The 15163-nt window shown below is 35.2% G+C and overlaps 1 protein-coding gene and 1 non-coding gene across 2 annotated transcripts; one reads left to right on the top strand and one right to left on the bottom strand.

Annotated features, from left to right (window-relative positions):
- The first annotated feature begins 1417 nt into the window (after positions 1–1417).
- On the top strand, positions 1418–11816 carry LOC117109430 (F-actin-capping protein subunit beta-like). The gene is made up of 8 exons (XM_033251785.1): positions 1418–1557; positions 2427–2528; positions 4005–4126; positions 5402–5515; positions 6955–7096; positions 8341–8403; positions 9338–9534; positions 10790–11816. The coding sequence occupies exons 1-8, from the start codon at positions 1555–1557 to the stop codon at positions 10872–10874; spliced, it is 828 nt and encodes a 275-aa protein (XP_033107676.1). The 5' UTR covers positions 1418–1554; the 3' UTR covers positions 10875–11816.
- On the bottom strand, positions 6402–6474 carry Trnai-aau. Its single transcript has one exon. It is a non-coding gene; the product is annotated as a tRNA-Ile (tRNA).
- Positions 11817–15163: the final 3347 nt, after the last annotated feature.

Consider the following 15163-nt stretch of genomic DNA (forward strand, 5'->3'; position numbering starts at 1 on the left):
CACTTAACAAAGGTTTTAGAGGCGACAATTATTGATTATTGTGTCCAGTGCTTTCTTTGATTTATTCCAAAAACTGAAAACGCTAATGCAGTATCTAAAATGTTTTAACTTCCCAATCAAACGCGCCGCGTATAGCTCTCAAACGTTGGAGCTTCCAGCTGAGTGGAAAGAGGAGTAGCGTGACCACTGGTAAAAATAAAAATTCCCAAGATTGAGTCTAAAAAATCCCAAGATTGCTTAAAAAATATTAGTACACATACATACAATTTCTTTTAAAAGTCCAATTTTAAAGCCTTTTATTTTATTATACTGACTGTAATCTAGCTAGGGATATAGATAGAGCAGCACGAAAACAGTGTCTGGATTTTTGAGACCAATAACTCGTTCGTTTTGGTTCAACTGTGTAGAATTCTCTGAAATTGGTGGTGGAAAAGATAGGGATGGTGGCAGCAATGTCTTATATGAATTAAAATAAAATTATGAACATAAAATGACGGGGTAATTGCCTTTATTTCATTAAATATTATACACAGAAAATATTCCAGTAGCATAACTCATTCTTTAATAGGAAAAAGGCGTTGATTTTTAACTTCTTTTTTGTGTAAGCTGATAAGAAGAGTAGGCCTAAAGTATTTTTGATGAATTTTATTGAACTTATAATTGTCAAATTAAAACACAATGAAAAGCATTTACAATGTATGAGACAGTGCAAGATTTCCTGGCATCTAGGTGCAATAAATCCAACCTATATACGTACTGCAAACAGCGTACTTATGAGCCAAAGGGACTCATATCAAGAGATTTAACTTAAAAATGCACCTTATTATTTTTTGAAAATGATGAAAATGGCTTTCTTTTTATTTTGAACAAATAAACAGCTCTCATTCAACGGTCAACTATGGTATTATAAGGCCATTAGCAGCCTAATTTGTTCACTTCCTGAAAGGAAAAAAAAAATGAAAAAATTCCATATCATTCCAAAAATCCCAAAATTTAATGAAAAGTTAACAAAAAATCCCAAGATCCCAATGTGTCATTAAAATCCCCAAACCTTGGGATAAATCACAAACAGTGGTCACACTGAAAAGGAGAGTCTGCTATTACTACTTGGCAAGTTCCTATAGTACACACATGAGCCTGGGCAAAATTGTACAGGTTCTATAACAAAAAAAAAAGTGTAGGTAGGGTATCATAATCAGAAAGTAACACGGTCTATCGGATTCAAGCTGTTGTAATATTAAATCTTAATACAAAAAACAGGAAACATTATGTTTAGGCTGATGGATTTACTTATTTAAATCCAATTGTTATTATATTACTTATTTTATTGTACCGCGGTTTGCATGGATGAATGGGCAGGGCCGAAAAAGTGCGAAACCTCGATCCATATATGGGTATTCAGTGAAAGCTCCCCGGATGTATACACGAACTTTAACCTCTCGATTCCGAAAGTCGGCGATCTTGGGCGTGAAGAAAGTGGCCTAGGCTTGGGAAGTTATAAGTTGATCCAATTACTTATTTTTACATCTAGTGGATACGTTAAAGTTAGAGAAAATGGTAAGAAAATCTTCCGCACGGGTTTTAAGGTGCACACATGTTGTGATAGGATACGTCTTTCTTTCAGATATGCTGTTTGAGTTGAGGCTCAAATTGAAACTTGTCCGAGCCAGGCCTCCCTCTCGCTCTGTTTCACTGTTTGTGGAGTATCTTGCACTGCTTGCCTGCTGGGTTATTGCTTGGTTTCCGTGAGGGATCCCTGCTTCCGGGTTGTTGTTAACGAATTAAACGTAACTTTTGTCAAAAAACGTTGCAGTTTAATAATATTTTCCCGTTATTTAAAAGATTGCATCCATTATTTATATCACTTATTATATCACGGATTAATTAATAACAACGGGAAATTACATCTTGCCATATCTGATAGTTTTATCTCATTATGTTTTGTGTTTTTGTGTAGGCTAGGCTAGCCCTGGCCCAGGCCGCCTCCTCCTACTAGGCCTAGCCTAGGCTAGGAGGACTATCCTACCTAGCCTAGCCTAGAACTAGTGGTAGGCCCAACCTAGGTTAGCTAGGTAGGGCTCAGAGTAGACTCAGTAGTTCCCTAGTAGGCCTAGGCCTATCTATTATATGTAACTTTTCTTATTTTTTTTTGTTAATGTTATTTATTAATATTATGTAAATGTACAGTATACATCAGTTTTATTTATTGCTGTTGGTGTGGTTGTTTGATTAGCTCTGAATTAACCAAGTATCCTGCTTATGAAAACCTGAAGTATCATTTTAAATTTAAACGCAAGTTTTAATTGCAGTTATGTTGGCATTTTTAGTTGTCAATTTGCAAGTATCTTGTAGTATTGTCTAAAAATAGATATGTACAGTAGGCCTAGAAAGAATGGTTAAATATGATGTTTATTATTTCTTTCCAGTCTACATATTCTAGTGATCAACAGTTAGATTGTGCATTGGATTTGATGCGTCGTCTTCCACCACAACAGATCGAGAAAAACCTAAGCGACCTTATTGACTTGGTAAGAAGATGGTTTTTTTTTACTTGTATGTTGGGTTGTACTGGTGAAGCTATATCTTGGTGCTGCTTAAAATACTTGCCTTAAAAATTCTACCAGGGGAATGGATTCAAACTATGCCAGCAACAGTATTTTTTTAATGATATAAATAATAATAAGCTCCACTTTATAAAGCTTGGTTTTCATACAGTCTCTACACGCTATCACCGAGAGCTTTTTTTGTAGATTTTAAGGAAACCTGCAAATTGAGCCTCTTAATTGCATTAAGATAGCAAGGATAAAGTCTGGGCCAAGTGGCTTTTCCTGCACCTTATACTTCCCCTTACTCTGCTGGTGCGTTAGAGTCCACACAACCTCAGCCCCACCATGGTTGGCGCTGAGGTGTGAACATTTTGAGAATACAGTATAGGTACCTGGAAATTGTACTACCAAATTTATTTGGTATATACGGTAATAACAATTATTATTACTTTATTAATTACTATATCTTCACTTACTATCATTTACAGTAATTTAATAATTTGTTAATATTACTTAATTTGTTTACATTGCCCTTCTTAATTATTTACCTTTCTGAAGAATTTTATATTGTATTTTTTCGTTGTGTGAAATAAAATAAAATGGAATGAAATAATATAAATAATATATCCGCAATGCAATACAATAATTATTTTTCTTAATACAATTTAGGGGTAGGGGGTGTGATCGTACCGTCTGCGCCCACCCCAGATGTGTCTTTGGATACCTTATTAGTTTTCCCATTGTTCCACCAAAATCATAATATGTAATATATAGTACTAGGAACAGATACAATAATAGAAAAAATTATCACAAGTATCTATCAATAATACATAAAAGCCTTTAGTGATTGAAATACCCAAACAGACTAATAGATTTGTTGAAATATTAGTATAAAATTCTGAATGGATCTATATACAAAGTATTTGCCAAGGTTAGGGTAGGAGTGTGCCCTCATTAATCGTCATGACAGTACTGTGTAAACACTGCCTTTACTTTCATTTTGTTTTTATTAGCTTTCAATAATACTTATACTAGCAGAGCAAAGAAAATAAGCAATAGACATATATAATTAATTTGTGTCTGCTGTACATAGTAAAGAAATTTATGTTCATTGATATTTTTTGCTATGTACATTACATTACACATAAAATAATATTTAAAGTATATATTTTTGCATAAATACAAATGAAATACAAATGTTTGTAGTAATTACTTTTGGCCGTGGATATGGTTCTTACTGTTTATGTAAATCCGAGGTGTTGATTGGTTTAGCTGGCTTGACCCTAAACTTAACTGTAGTCTTACTATCTCAATGCACTATGGAATGTTAGAAGAACATCCATAGTGTTATTATTGTTTTTGCTCTGTATTCCTTTGGAATACAGTAGGTTAACTTTTACTAGAGCAATGCAATGTTTTAAATGGATGTATCATATTTTTTACCCCAAATTTTCCCAGGTTCCTCATTTATGTGAAGACCTCTTATCATCGGTGGATCAGCCCTTAAAAATTGCCCGTGACAAGGAAGTGGGAAAAGACTACCTATTATGTGATTACAATAGAGATGGTGACTCCTACAGGTAAGGGCTCACCTTGCAGTTACCGTGGTTACAACTGATGTTCTTTGTATTAATAGCCATGTTTACACGGCCGTTTGCTATCGGATATGTAACACCGATAATCTCCAGTAGAGCGTCTACACGATAAAAAATATCATTTTTTGTACCAGGAAGTAACGTGATTAGAACTGACCTGAAAAAAACGCGCGCATAACTGCTTCTTTTGAAATCCTTTGTCAAAAAAGTTTTTAAATGTATGTAATTGATAAAAACATAATTTTTAACTACAGTACTATTCTGCAAACCATAAATTGTATTCAGACTGTTTATTATAGCAAATTACATGATGACTCGCACAGGTCAAACAACAGCTAATTTGCATAAATATCATGCCGATGATCTCTGTTAACACCGCTGCGATGTGGAGGTAACTCTTTAGATCATCGCGGTTACTGATCCGGTATGCGGAGTTACTAACACTGTTTACACAGCAATTTGTTTTTAAAAAGAGATCTTTGTTTCCTTGTCACTAAATTACATTTATTTATTAAAAGCTCTTCAGGTAACAATTTAGAAGGAAACACTTTGAAATATAAAAGAATGTAAACACAATATTGTTTGAAGGTTTGCATGGTGAAGTAATAATATATATAGTGCTTGTGGTACACCACGTAGATAGTTCTGAAAAGAACTGTTGTTGTTGGTCAAGAATACCTTGACGTTTTGATTGAGTTGTTTCAATCGTCTTCAGGAGAATATTATCTGCAGAAATTCCAAAAGAGTGTAATACTTATATGTTTTGGGTAGCTAGACTTGCTGCTCATTGGTTGAAAACTAAACAATAGCTGAGACTATGTGTGAAAAGGTTTCCAGCGTGACAGGAAAAGTGTTGCATTGGTTTAGGTGCGATTCAACATGGACAACCAAATATTGCTGATGACAAATCCGATATCTTGATGTACTGTATCGTGTTTGTGAATTTCTTTCACACCTATATATAATATTATTTAAAGTATAGTCCAGATGGATTGCAAAATGAGAAATAATAATTTTAGACTTCTATAGCACAAAATGCTGAAGCTTTGGTGTGCTTGAAATAAAATTTAAAAAAAAAAAAGCGCTCTAGCTTAATTTAAACATGTGTAACTTTTTTTCTCACTATTAGTTTAATCCTTTATAACAGATGAGTGTAATGAACTTCAGTTATAATGAAAGTAAACAAAAATAGATGGATGAACAAAATAAATTAATATACCCTAGCACCAAACATTTGCATTTTATGTATGGCTATTACAGGTCACCTTGGAGCAATGTGTACGACCCTCCTCTGAAAGATGGTGCAGTACCTTCAGACAGACTGAGGAAAATGGAGATAGAAGCCAACGTAGCTTTCGACCAATATAGGGAAATGTAAGAATTATTTTACTTGAGCAAAGCATCTAGCGCAGTCGGCTAAACTGGTTGTAGCCACTGTGTTTGCGCTGAACTGTGGAGATATCTTGGTCTTTGTGTTTTAGCTGGAAGGCTGAAATGCAAGTTTCTAAAGCACACCATTTTTTTGGGTGAGACATTTAAATAAGCTGTTGGTCCTGAGTGCAAAATGGCCCATGTACATGTTAAAGAACACAGTGCATTCTTCGGAAAAGAGTAGGGATTGTCTCCCAGTTTGCTGCCCAAATCACCATTAGAAGGACCCCGCTGGAAATTTGTCTCAGGACTTTTGTGGGATATCCCTGGTGTGTATCATCCAATCCAGTATATGAATAATCTTGAGCATAAACCAGAGGATCCACTAATTAGTCTTAAATGAAACAAAAAGACAGTAACTCCGAAAAGAGACGGAGACATTTTGAGATATTTTGAGATTCTCAAAATGCCTCTGTCTCTTTTGGGAGTTACTGTCTTTTTGTTTTATTTAATCATGAGCATATTCTTGTAAATTAGCAAAAGACATTGTGAGTATTCTATACATCATGAAAAAGACATGAGAACAAGCTTACAGTATTGAAACATTAAAAATATAAATGAATTGGTTTCATAGAATACTGAAAAGATATAATTAAAATATGAATATTTATGATTTATATGCAATAAATATTTGTGATGTAATTGAAAATGTATATTTCTGAATTGCAGTTAACTGGAAGTTTCTCATTGTCATGTCGTTGTTTTGGTCTACCTTTGTGAAAGAAAGACAAATGTTCATATTATGTATTATGTTATAGGAGTGATGTTTTGCCCTACCTGATGTGTTATCGTCCTGAATACTCAGTACATTACTAAATGCATGCGAAAAAAATTCAGGTGGGAATTGAACCCACAACCTCCAGATAATTAGTCTGGTGTCATAACTACTAGACCACCGAGCTTGCGCTTAGTCACTAGTGTAAATTACAATAGTCACTAAGCGCAAGTGTAAATTACACTAGTCACTAAACACAAGTGTAAATTACACTAGTCACTAAACACAAGTGTAAATTACACTAGTCACTAAACACAAGTGTAAATTACACTAGTCACTAAACACAAGTGTAAATTACACTAGTCACTAAACACAAGTGTAAAATACACTAGTCACTAAACACAAGTGTAAATTACACTAGTCACTAAACACAAGTGTAAATTACACTAGTCACTAAACACAAGTGTAAATTACACTAGTCACTAAACACAAGTGTAAATTACACTAGTCACTAAGTGCAAGCTTGGTAGTCTAGTGGTTATGACACCAGGCTAGTTATCTGGAGGTTGTGGTTCGATTCCAACCTGAATCACTTGCAAAAACTGTGCTGAATGTGATCCCCATTTGGCTAAATAATATAATGTTGGACTTATTTCCTCTCTGACAGGTATTTTGAAGGGGGTGTGTCATCAGTATACTTGTGGGATCTTGACCACGGTTTTGCTGGTGTAATTCTTATCAAGAAGGCTGGAGACGGATCAAAGAAAATCCAGGGATGCTGGGACTCCATACATGTTGTAGAAGTGAATGTAAGTTAATGCGATGAGGGGTCAAAGATCTCTGACAGGGGGACAACAAACAGCCTCGCAATGGTTGGAGCAATTTTTATAAATAACACATACCTGGAAATGACACACTGTCAAAATCTTTATTCTCAAAGCACTGTTTCCCAACTAAATGATGGGCATCTTGGCCGTCCTGGGGGTCTAGAATTTCCGATGGGGGTCCTGTTGGACTGGGGTACTTAACCTTAAGATAGATGATTGACCTAGTAGTTAATGCAAAGCCACTGTAACTAAAAGCATTACATAGGTGCTGGTTCGAATGTTAAAACAAAAGTCTTCTGAAATAAGGACTACAGGCCTCGAATTTGGGGATTTTATGGGCAAGGCCAAATGGCCTCCTGTATGACATGATTTTGAAAGGCACCAAGGCCAAATGGAAAGGAACCAAGGCCAAAATTTCAAGTATAAAAGGGCACCCAAGGCAAAATTTGATTTAGCCTCAGTACTATTTCTCGCGCATGCCTTGATTCATCGTAGCCAGGCTAGGCAAGCTAGGCCAATCCAAGCTAGGCCTAGCCAAACCATTGTTGTCAATGGTAATATGACTTTGTTTAGAGTATTAACTATTAATTATCGATTCAATGTTGGAATATACTGCGGCGGTCGGCGATCGTACAAAACAGTCAAATTTCAAGAAGTTCGATATGTTGTGTTGTTGCTCAGTGCGTTGTCATCGGAGAGGAAGCTCTAAACTGGCCGTCATGAACTAGATTAGCCAAGTGTCAACCAATTACGTTAATTTTACACGCTTAAGGTGAGATGACGTAAGATCGCCCAAAGTTAGCTGCGCAGCAAGCACATGATTACAACTACGGTACAATGTTTACTGCAATAACCGCTCGAGTAAGACGCATGCGCACACAATGGTAACCGCAAAAACAGTTCGTATCAACACACATGGAAATTCTCGCATGTTCTGTCACTGCAACCTTATCTAAGCCTAGGCTAGCTTAGGCGACCTACGTTTTTGGCTTTCGTGTTTTCTTTCAAGATTTAAACGTTCTTATTTAGATTTATTTTACGTTTCAAACGATCTATATTATTATAAGTCTCGTGAGGGCACCGAGGCCAAGGCTTCAAAAGGGCAGGCAAGTAGTGGTCGTCGTCATGCTTCATTTTCAGGGGCACCAAGGCCAACTGTGAGGGTACCTTAGTTTTAGTGTGCACAAACAAATTTGTATTTATTTAATTATATTTCTTATTGCTAGGAGAAAGCTGGAGGTCGAAGTGCTCACTACAAGTTGACTTCAACAGTTATGCTTTGGTTACAGGTCAGTGATGTGTTATTTCTGTATGTTCATGGGTGCCCATATTTATTACTAGATTTGAATGACTTTACTAACTGTATTAACAATTTTCTCCCAGAAGGTCAGCTGGTGATGGGGGTCACTGTACACAGTAAAGTAAAAGTTAGATGTTTTAAGAAACCTCATTGAACCATATCTCCCAGAAATGGCCTTTTTTCAACTTGCGACCCCTAAGGAACTGAGGAAGTACACACAAATGGAATGTGTTGTATTGATATGATAGAACACTACTTAATCAGTGGCTGAGTGGTAAGGCATCGGCCCTGCTAACTACAGCCTCAACGTTGGTGCTGGTTCCAGCCACTCCTCACCCAGGGTCGGTTGGTAGAACCAAGTCTTCTCGGATAAGAATTTAAAATGGAGGTCCGTGTACACATCTGGCTCGTGTGCACTTTTAAGAACTCATTGCATCTTTTGGAAGAGTAGGAGGTTACCCCCCATTGCATCTTTCGGAAGAGTAGGGGGTTACCCCAGTATTATGGTTCATTTCAGCACATGTAACTACTATAAGCACCTCTTTACGGCTGCTTGGTAGTCACGGACCATGCCCATACGCCCAAGTTATGGCTCCCACTTTTACCTCCTACAATATAATTTAAACTTTATCATATGAATTTTTGGAAATACATCACCATATTTCATGTTAATAATAATAATAATAATAATAATGGTGGACTTACAGAGTGCATGTTTTGGAGACCTATATGCGCTTAAAACAAATACCGACCAAAAAAGTAGTAATCTAACCCTAAAGACGCGCTATTCCTACTGTTAGAAATAATATAATAAGTACGGTAATTACTGTACCAATGTTGATGTTCATAAAGTTCTGACAGTAGTTTACATGATTCATAATAAGTTCAACATCATTATTTAATTTATTTTTTTTACATTTCAGACAACTAAGCCTGAATCAGGGACAATGAACCTTGGCGGAAGCGCCACCAGGCAGGTAGAGACGGACAGACCTGTTACTGATGCCAGCTCGCACATTGCAAATATCGGTGTAAATGTAGAAGACATGGAGAACAAAATGAGGAACACATTGAACGAAATATATTTTGGAAAGACAAGAGACATCATAAATTCACTACGGTAAGTTAGTCAAAAGATTGGTTTATAGCGTGATAGTCCAATTCAGGACCAATCGAAGGGAAGCTTAAAAATGAATTGCATTCTAAACAATTCTACATTGATTAGTTTGCATTTAGGTGGAGTGCAGTTGACATGGTGGTTCGGGGTCTCAACATTTAAGTAGGGCATGTGAGTCTACAGTTGAACTTGCTTAAGTCAAATCCAAAATCGCATTGAAAAATTGTTAGACTTGGATAAAATTTAACTTACAAATGGTTAATTAAGTGAAAACACAACAATTTGGTATGTAAAATAAGATCGACTTAGAAATTATTCGTGTTAGGTAAAAGTTGACCTAGGCAAGCTCAACTGTATTTCAGTGGATTTTGCTTTTGTCCTTGATAAAGGCACTACGTTCGCATAGTCTCTTAAAGTGGGTACCTCCTGTAGCAGGATGATCTAATACCAATTGCCACTGCAGTTTGGCATAGTGGTTGTGGATCTGCTTCTCAACCTTAAGGTCGGAGGTTCAATCCCATGCAGTGCATTTTGCTGGTGTCCTTAGCCAAGGTACTTTACCTACGGTTGCCTTTTCCCACCTAGGAGTACAAGCGGGTACCTGGTAGGTTCAGATACAAAATGCTGCAACATGGGAGTTGAGTATGTGTTCCATGCGCTTGATCGAATGACCGGGGGTAATAATGTGATGCTTATGGGGGGGTACCTTCTGAGGATGCGTTCCGTATGTCTTTGATCTACTGACCGGGGATAATAATGTAAAATGTATAGAGATGTTGGAACCAGACTGCTAATTCCACTCTGCCTAACATATTGAATTTTTTTTATGTATAATTATAATTTTAAGGCAGAGCAATTGATAAAGTTTATTGCAATATGTGCTATATAATATTACTATTAGTTACTTCATTTCAAGTCTAATAAACTGTAATTTAAATGGAATCTTCTAAATATTATTAAATAACAAATTTTTCAGTTTAAGTAATAGTAATTTTGCAGCAAGTCAGATAGAGCAATGTACCAGAGGAGAATCTACGGGGAAGCACGGTGTACTCCAAAACAAGTTCTTAATTTATTTAAATTCCATGCGACTATGGTGAAGCATTTCTAAACAAAAATCTCAAGCACCAATCTATCTGTGGATCCGCCCTGTGTACAATTTATGGTACAAATTTAGCACTACAATAAATTAATGCAGGTCTTATTTGACATGACTCATCTTTATTCATAATATTCTAACATTTTGCTTTGTTTACAGTTGTGTAAATGATCTGGGAGATATGAACAAACAGAAGATGGTTGTCAATGAATTGCAAAACAAGTTAAAGCAACAGTTACACTAGATTATGGGAGCAGAGAGCATTATAGGTACCAGGGAAAGAACACCCCTACTTTTTTTTATAATGGTTTAACCCACATCAAGCATCGCCATGGTAACCAAATTTAATTTTTAATTTGTAGGTTAAAAGGTAACTGATGGTGGTGAGATGCTAGAACTGATTGGACGGGTTTAATGAGAGTACAATCTGGACATGTTAATATCATGTTCAGTATTCAAGGATAATTATTCTACAATATAAATAATTGTAACTATTTGACCTCAACACAATAGGTCATCATTGTTAGTTTTCTTATCCTTGTTTTGAAATTTGCATTGTCATAAAAAGCAATGTTTTTAAGCTGATTAATATTATTCAAATACAGTGGATAAAAGGAAGCAACACATTTTTGTTTTATACCTAAAATTATTTAGTTTTCTCACTTGCTTGCATGCATGCTCATTAAAACAACATTTTTAGGATTTATAGCAAACAATTCTTTTTATTGGCATAAAAAATTGTATTGTTACTTATTGTTTCGATATTGTAAATAAATAAGATGTAATCTTGCACTACGACTGAAGTTAGCTGTTATTTAATAATTCAATCCCTTGGAACAACTCCTGTACAAATGAATGAATTCTTCCTCAGTTGTATGGCTGGCTATCTATATTTTTTCTAAGATAATGTGCGCCCTCTAGTGTATGGGGAAAATTAAAGTGCACCCTCTAATGTTGAGTTTAAGTGCCTGGTTTTATTAAGTTTTTGAGCTAGCTACTTATTGTGGTGATGCTTGTACACATGCTTTTTTAAAATTTCAAGTGTTGATTTCTCTTGCAACAACTTTTACATTTCTAAATGTCCTGATTCAGACGTCTGTTTTACCAGAGATTCAAATAAATTTATGTGTAAATGGGTAAAAAAAAAACAAAGCAAATTAATATAATGGATATGGTGAATAGAAAATGTTGTACTGTAGTTTCAATCATTCAATTTTATCAGGATTATTTACATACTTGCCATTCCAAAACCAGCCTACTATCACTAATTCTTAAACTCAGTAATTAGCATAAAAATTTGGCAGTATTGTATACTTTAGGGCAAATAGAAAAATTTATTAGATTATCACTCCCGCCCGCATCAAAAATTCAGGAAAATATTGATGCGGGAATTAAAAAAAAATTTTTTTTTTTGCCGCATCAATTATTTTAACAGCATAAAATAATAATACAATTTTGTGACTTCAAATACATTTTCTTTAAAAAACTATAGAATTAAACCAGTTTTTATACAATATTTACTATTACAGGCCCGGGTACAGGCCAAATATAAACAGTCCCTCCCTCATCAATAAAAACAAAAGCAATTTATTGTACCCAAAAAAAAAAAACATGCCCTCCCTCATCAATTTAAAAAAAAAAAAGAGTGATAATCTAATAATTTTTTCTGTGTGCACTTAGGGAATCCATAAAACTATTACTCAATACTATAACTTAGGCAATAGTAAGTCGATTGATCTATCATTTTAAAGCTTACAGCGTGGAGATTAAGAATATATTAAAAAATCAATTTTCATTTTCACTGATGGTGGTTTTGGAATGCCAAGCCTCATAACTTTATGTCGGTTTGCTGCCCTCTATCAGTCATTTAATTTATGATAATCTGAAATTCAATACTGTGTGAAACAATAATATAATACATTTGCGATAAAAAGGCTCGTGAGAAACTAACATCTATGCTATATATCTTCTAGGATTACAATTTCATCTAATCCCTCAATTGAGTTTTCTATAATTGTTTAACAAGCATTATATTCATAAAATACTCATGTATTTAATTCGTTTTTTGTTTGATGTACTGTATATTTAGTGTTCAAAAATTTGTTTAGGATTATTGACTATGATTCCCACACTTTTCCAGATGGCTGAGCTAGGATTTGAAAATACGATTTTTACTTAACTTGAAGATTTATATTTGTCAATGTTGGCATAAACCAAAATATGTTCTAGAAGGAATTTCTTTTGTACTCTCTTTCATTGTAAGTGAGTCATCAATACTCCATAGTGTTTTACCAAAGATTTTCAGAGAAGGGTTGAAAATAGGTTTATGTATTACTACAGGTAGAATTGGACCAATCACAGTCCATATATGAAGACAGCCCTTTCCCCACCGTCACAATTATATTCATCCTATATATAGTTTTTTTTTTTATGTCCATTAAATTACTGGTATGGAGGAGATATGTATTTAGTTAATTAAAATTAATTACAGTAATTCAATTTAATGAAATAAAATCTCTCAAAACAGGAAGTGCATGAGATGATATTGACAGACATTTGCATAATTCGGTTGAATTCTTGTAAAATAAACAATAAATAATAATCTTGCAGACTTGTTTTTTTAATTGATTTCTTAATAATAAATTAATCAAATTAAGTTTAGGCCAAATAAAAAAAAATACTAGTTTCTCGTCCCCTCGTGCTTTAATTTTCTTTATTTTACAAAAATCTGGCTAACTCGCATCAGTTAAATTCCTCTCTTGATCGTGGTTGGGGATACATATACAGTAGTATGAATCATGTCTAGTTTTTCTTTTATTTGCTTTCAATGTGTCTACTTGGTAAAAGTGAGAAAGTAGTATCTGTTTCCCATCTTGGAGCTGCCCTTATTCTTGTTTTTTCAAACATTAGGACGAGAAACTATTTTTTTTTTTACTTGGCCTAATAAATTAATCAAATTAAGGTTATCAAAAGTGGTGAAAGGAGATTTAAGCCCACAACACTTCAGACGAGTCTTTTATTGTACCTTATTTAGCGAACCCACCACCCGCCAATAGTCATTTTGAATAAAAATAAAATTTTATTTTTCGCCAATTAGCGCACCCACCACCATGAAAAAATGGAAATTTCAGAAAAAAAATTCTTTATTTTTATTACGATTTTATAGTTTTTTTCATGATTATGACGTCATTTGAATTGATTTGTCAAAATCATTATCGAATCGCCCTAGTGTAAAAACTTCTCTTATTTCTTTTATTTTCTATATGAACAATTGCTTTGTAGTTTTTTTATTGTTATCGTTGCAAGTAGAAACTGGCTGGGGAGAAGTAAGAGCTATTCCACACCTTGAGACCGTTTTGGCATAAAGTGCTATATAAATCTAACTACAACAAACAGCTTGATGAAGACATGTTGTCAACATTGATAAAGGATTGAGTTTTCAGAAATGTTCTAAAATATCTTAGAACAACATACAATGGGCCAGCGGACTAAGCCACATTGATCCCTACCAAGAATTTCTCTTGAGCCCAACCGGCCTGGTGGATCTGATGACTTCAAGAAATTACTTTTCTCATTATCAACATATTCATATTTCCCCTACAGAATGTGTATCATAGAGCCTCCCACGCATAAAAACTTCTTTTTCAAATGTAGACATTACTATTTTATTGAGAAAAACACAAATCCACCGGCTTCGCCAATTTTTGACTGGACTCTTTCCACATCTACCATTACCCCAAAATAGCACCGGAAGTAAAAGTTCAGGGGAACAGACCAATAGACTACCCCTACCCAAGAGATAGTTTAAGTGCCTGTCTACAGACACTGAAATAAAGCCTTGTCCAGGCTATCACATTTCATTTGGCAAAAACACGTTACATGCCTAAATATGATCAGGAAAAACACCAAATTATGACCATATATAGGATCATCATGACTATATATGGGCATACACCAGTTTTTTTTTTATAGTCTGAACATTCTTAAGACCTATTGCAACTGGCTACAAAGCTGGAAGACTGGCATTGGAAAGGAAAACTTTGCAAGTCATCACCATGCACGCCTGATGTATGCCTATATATGGGCATGATGTGATGTTACCACCATGACCATACTGAGGCATGTTATATTTTTTTGTCAAATAAAATTTGATAGTCTTCTTTACAGAGCTTAAGGTAACTCAGTGTTCCAGCCAGTGGCAGATAGGATATAATTTTAGGGGGGGGGGGCGGCCCTAAGATGTCCGACTGAGGGGATATAGGAGGGGGGTGTTCCCTCTTTCCAAAACAAGATTTAAAAAAAAAAAAAATTGGGATTTCTAGATGGCCAGAAATGGCTGGGATGGGAAACTAGGCCTATTTTTTTTTTTTTTTTTTTTTTTGGTCCTACTGCCCGACGACCTTTGGCTGATGGGTGGGGATGGGGCTTGACAAGACCGATGGGGAAATTACCAGACCGATGGGGGATTAATCCCTCTGTCTCACCACCCCCCCCCCCCCCCCCCCCCCCCCCCCCCATTAAATTTAAAAAATT

This window comes from Anneissia japonica, unplaced genomic scaffold (genome assembly GCF_011630105.1).
Source record: "Anneissia japonica isolate Jap-2015-1 unplaced genomic scaffold, ASM1163010v1 scaffold287719_len1884721_cov185, whole genome shotgun sequence".
In the NCBI taxonomy this organism is placed as follows: Eukaryota; Metazoa; Echinodermata; class Crinoidea; order Comatulida; family Comatulidae; genus Anneissia; species Anneissia japonica.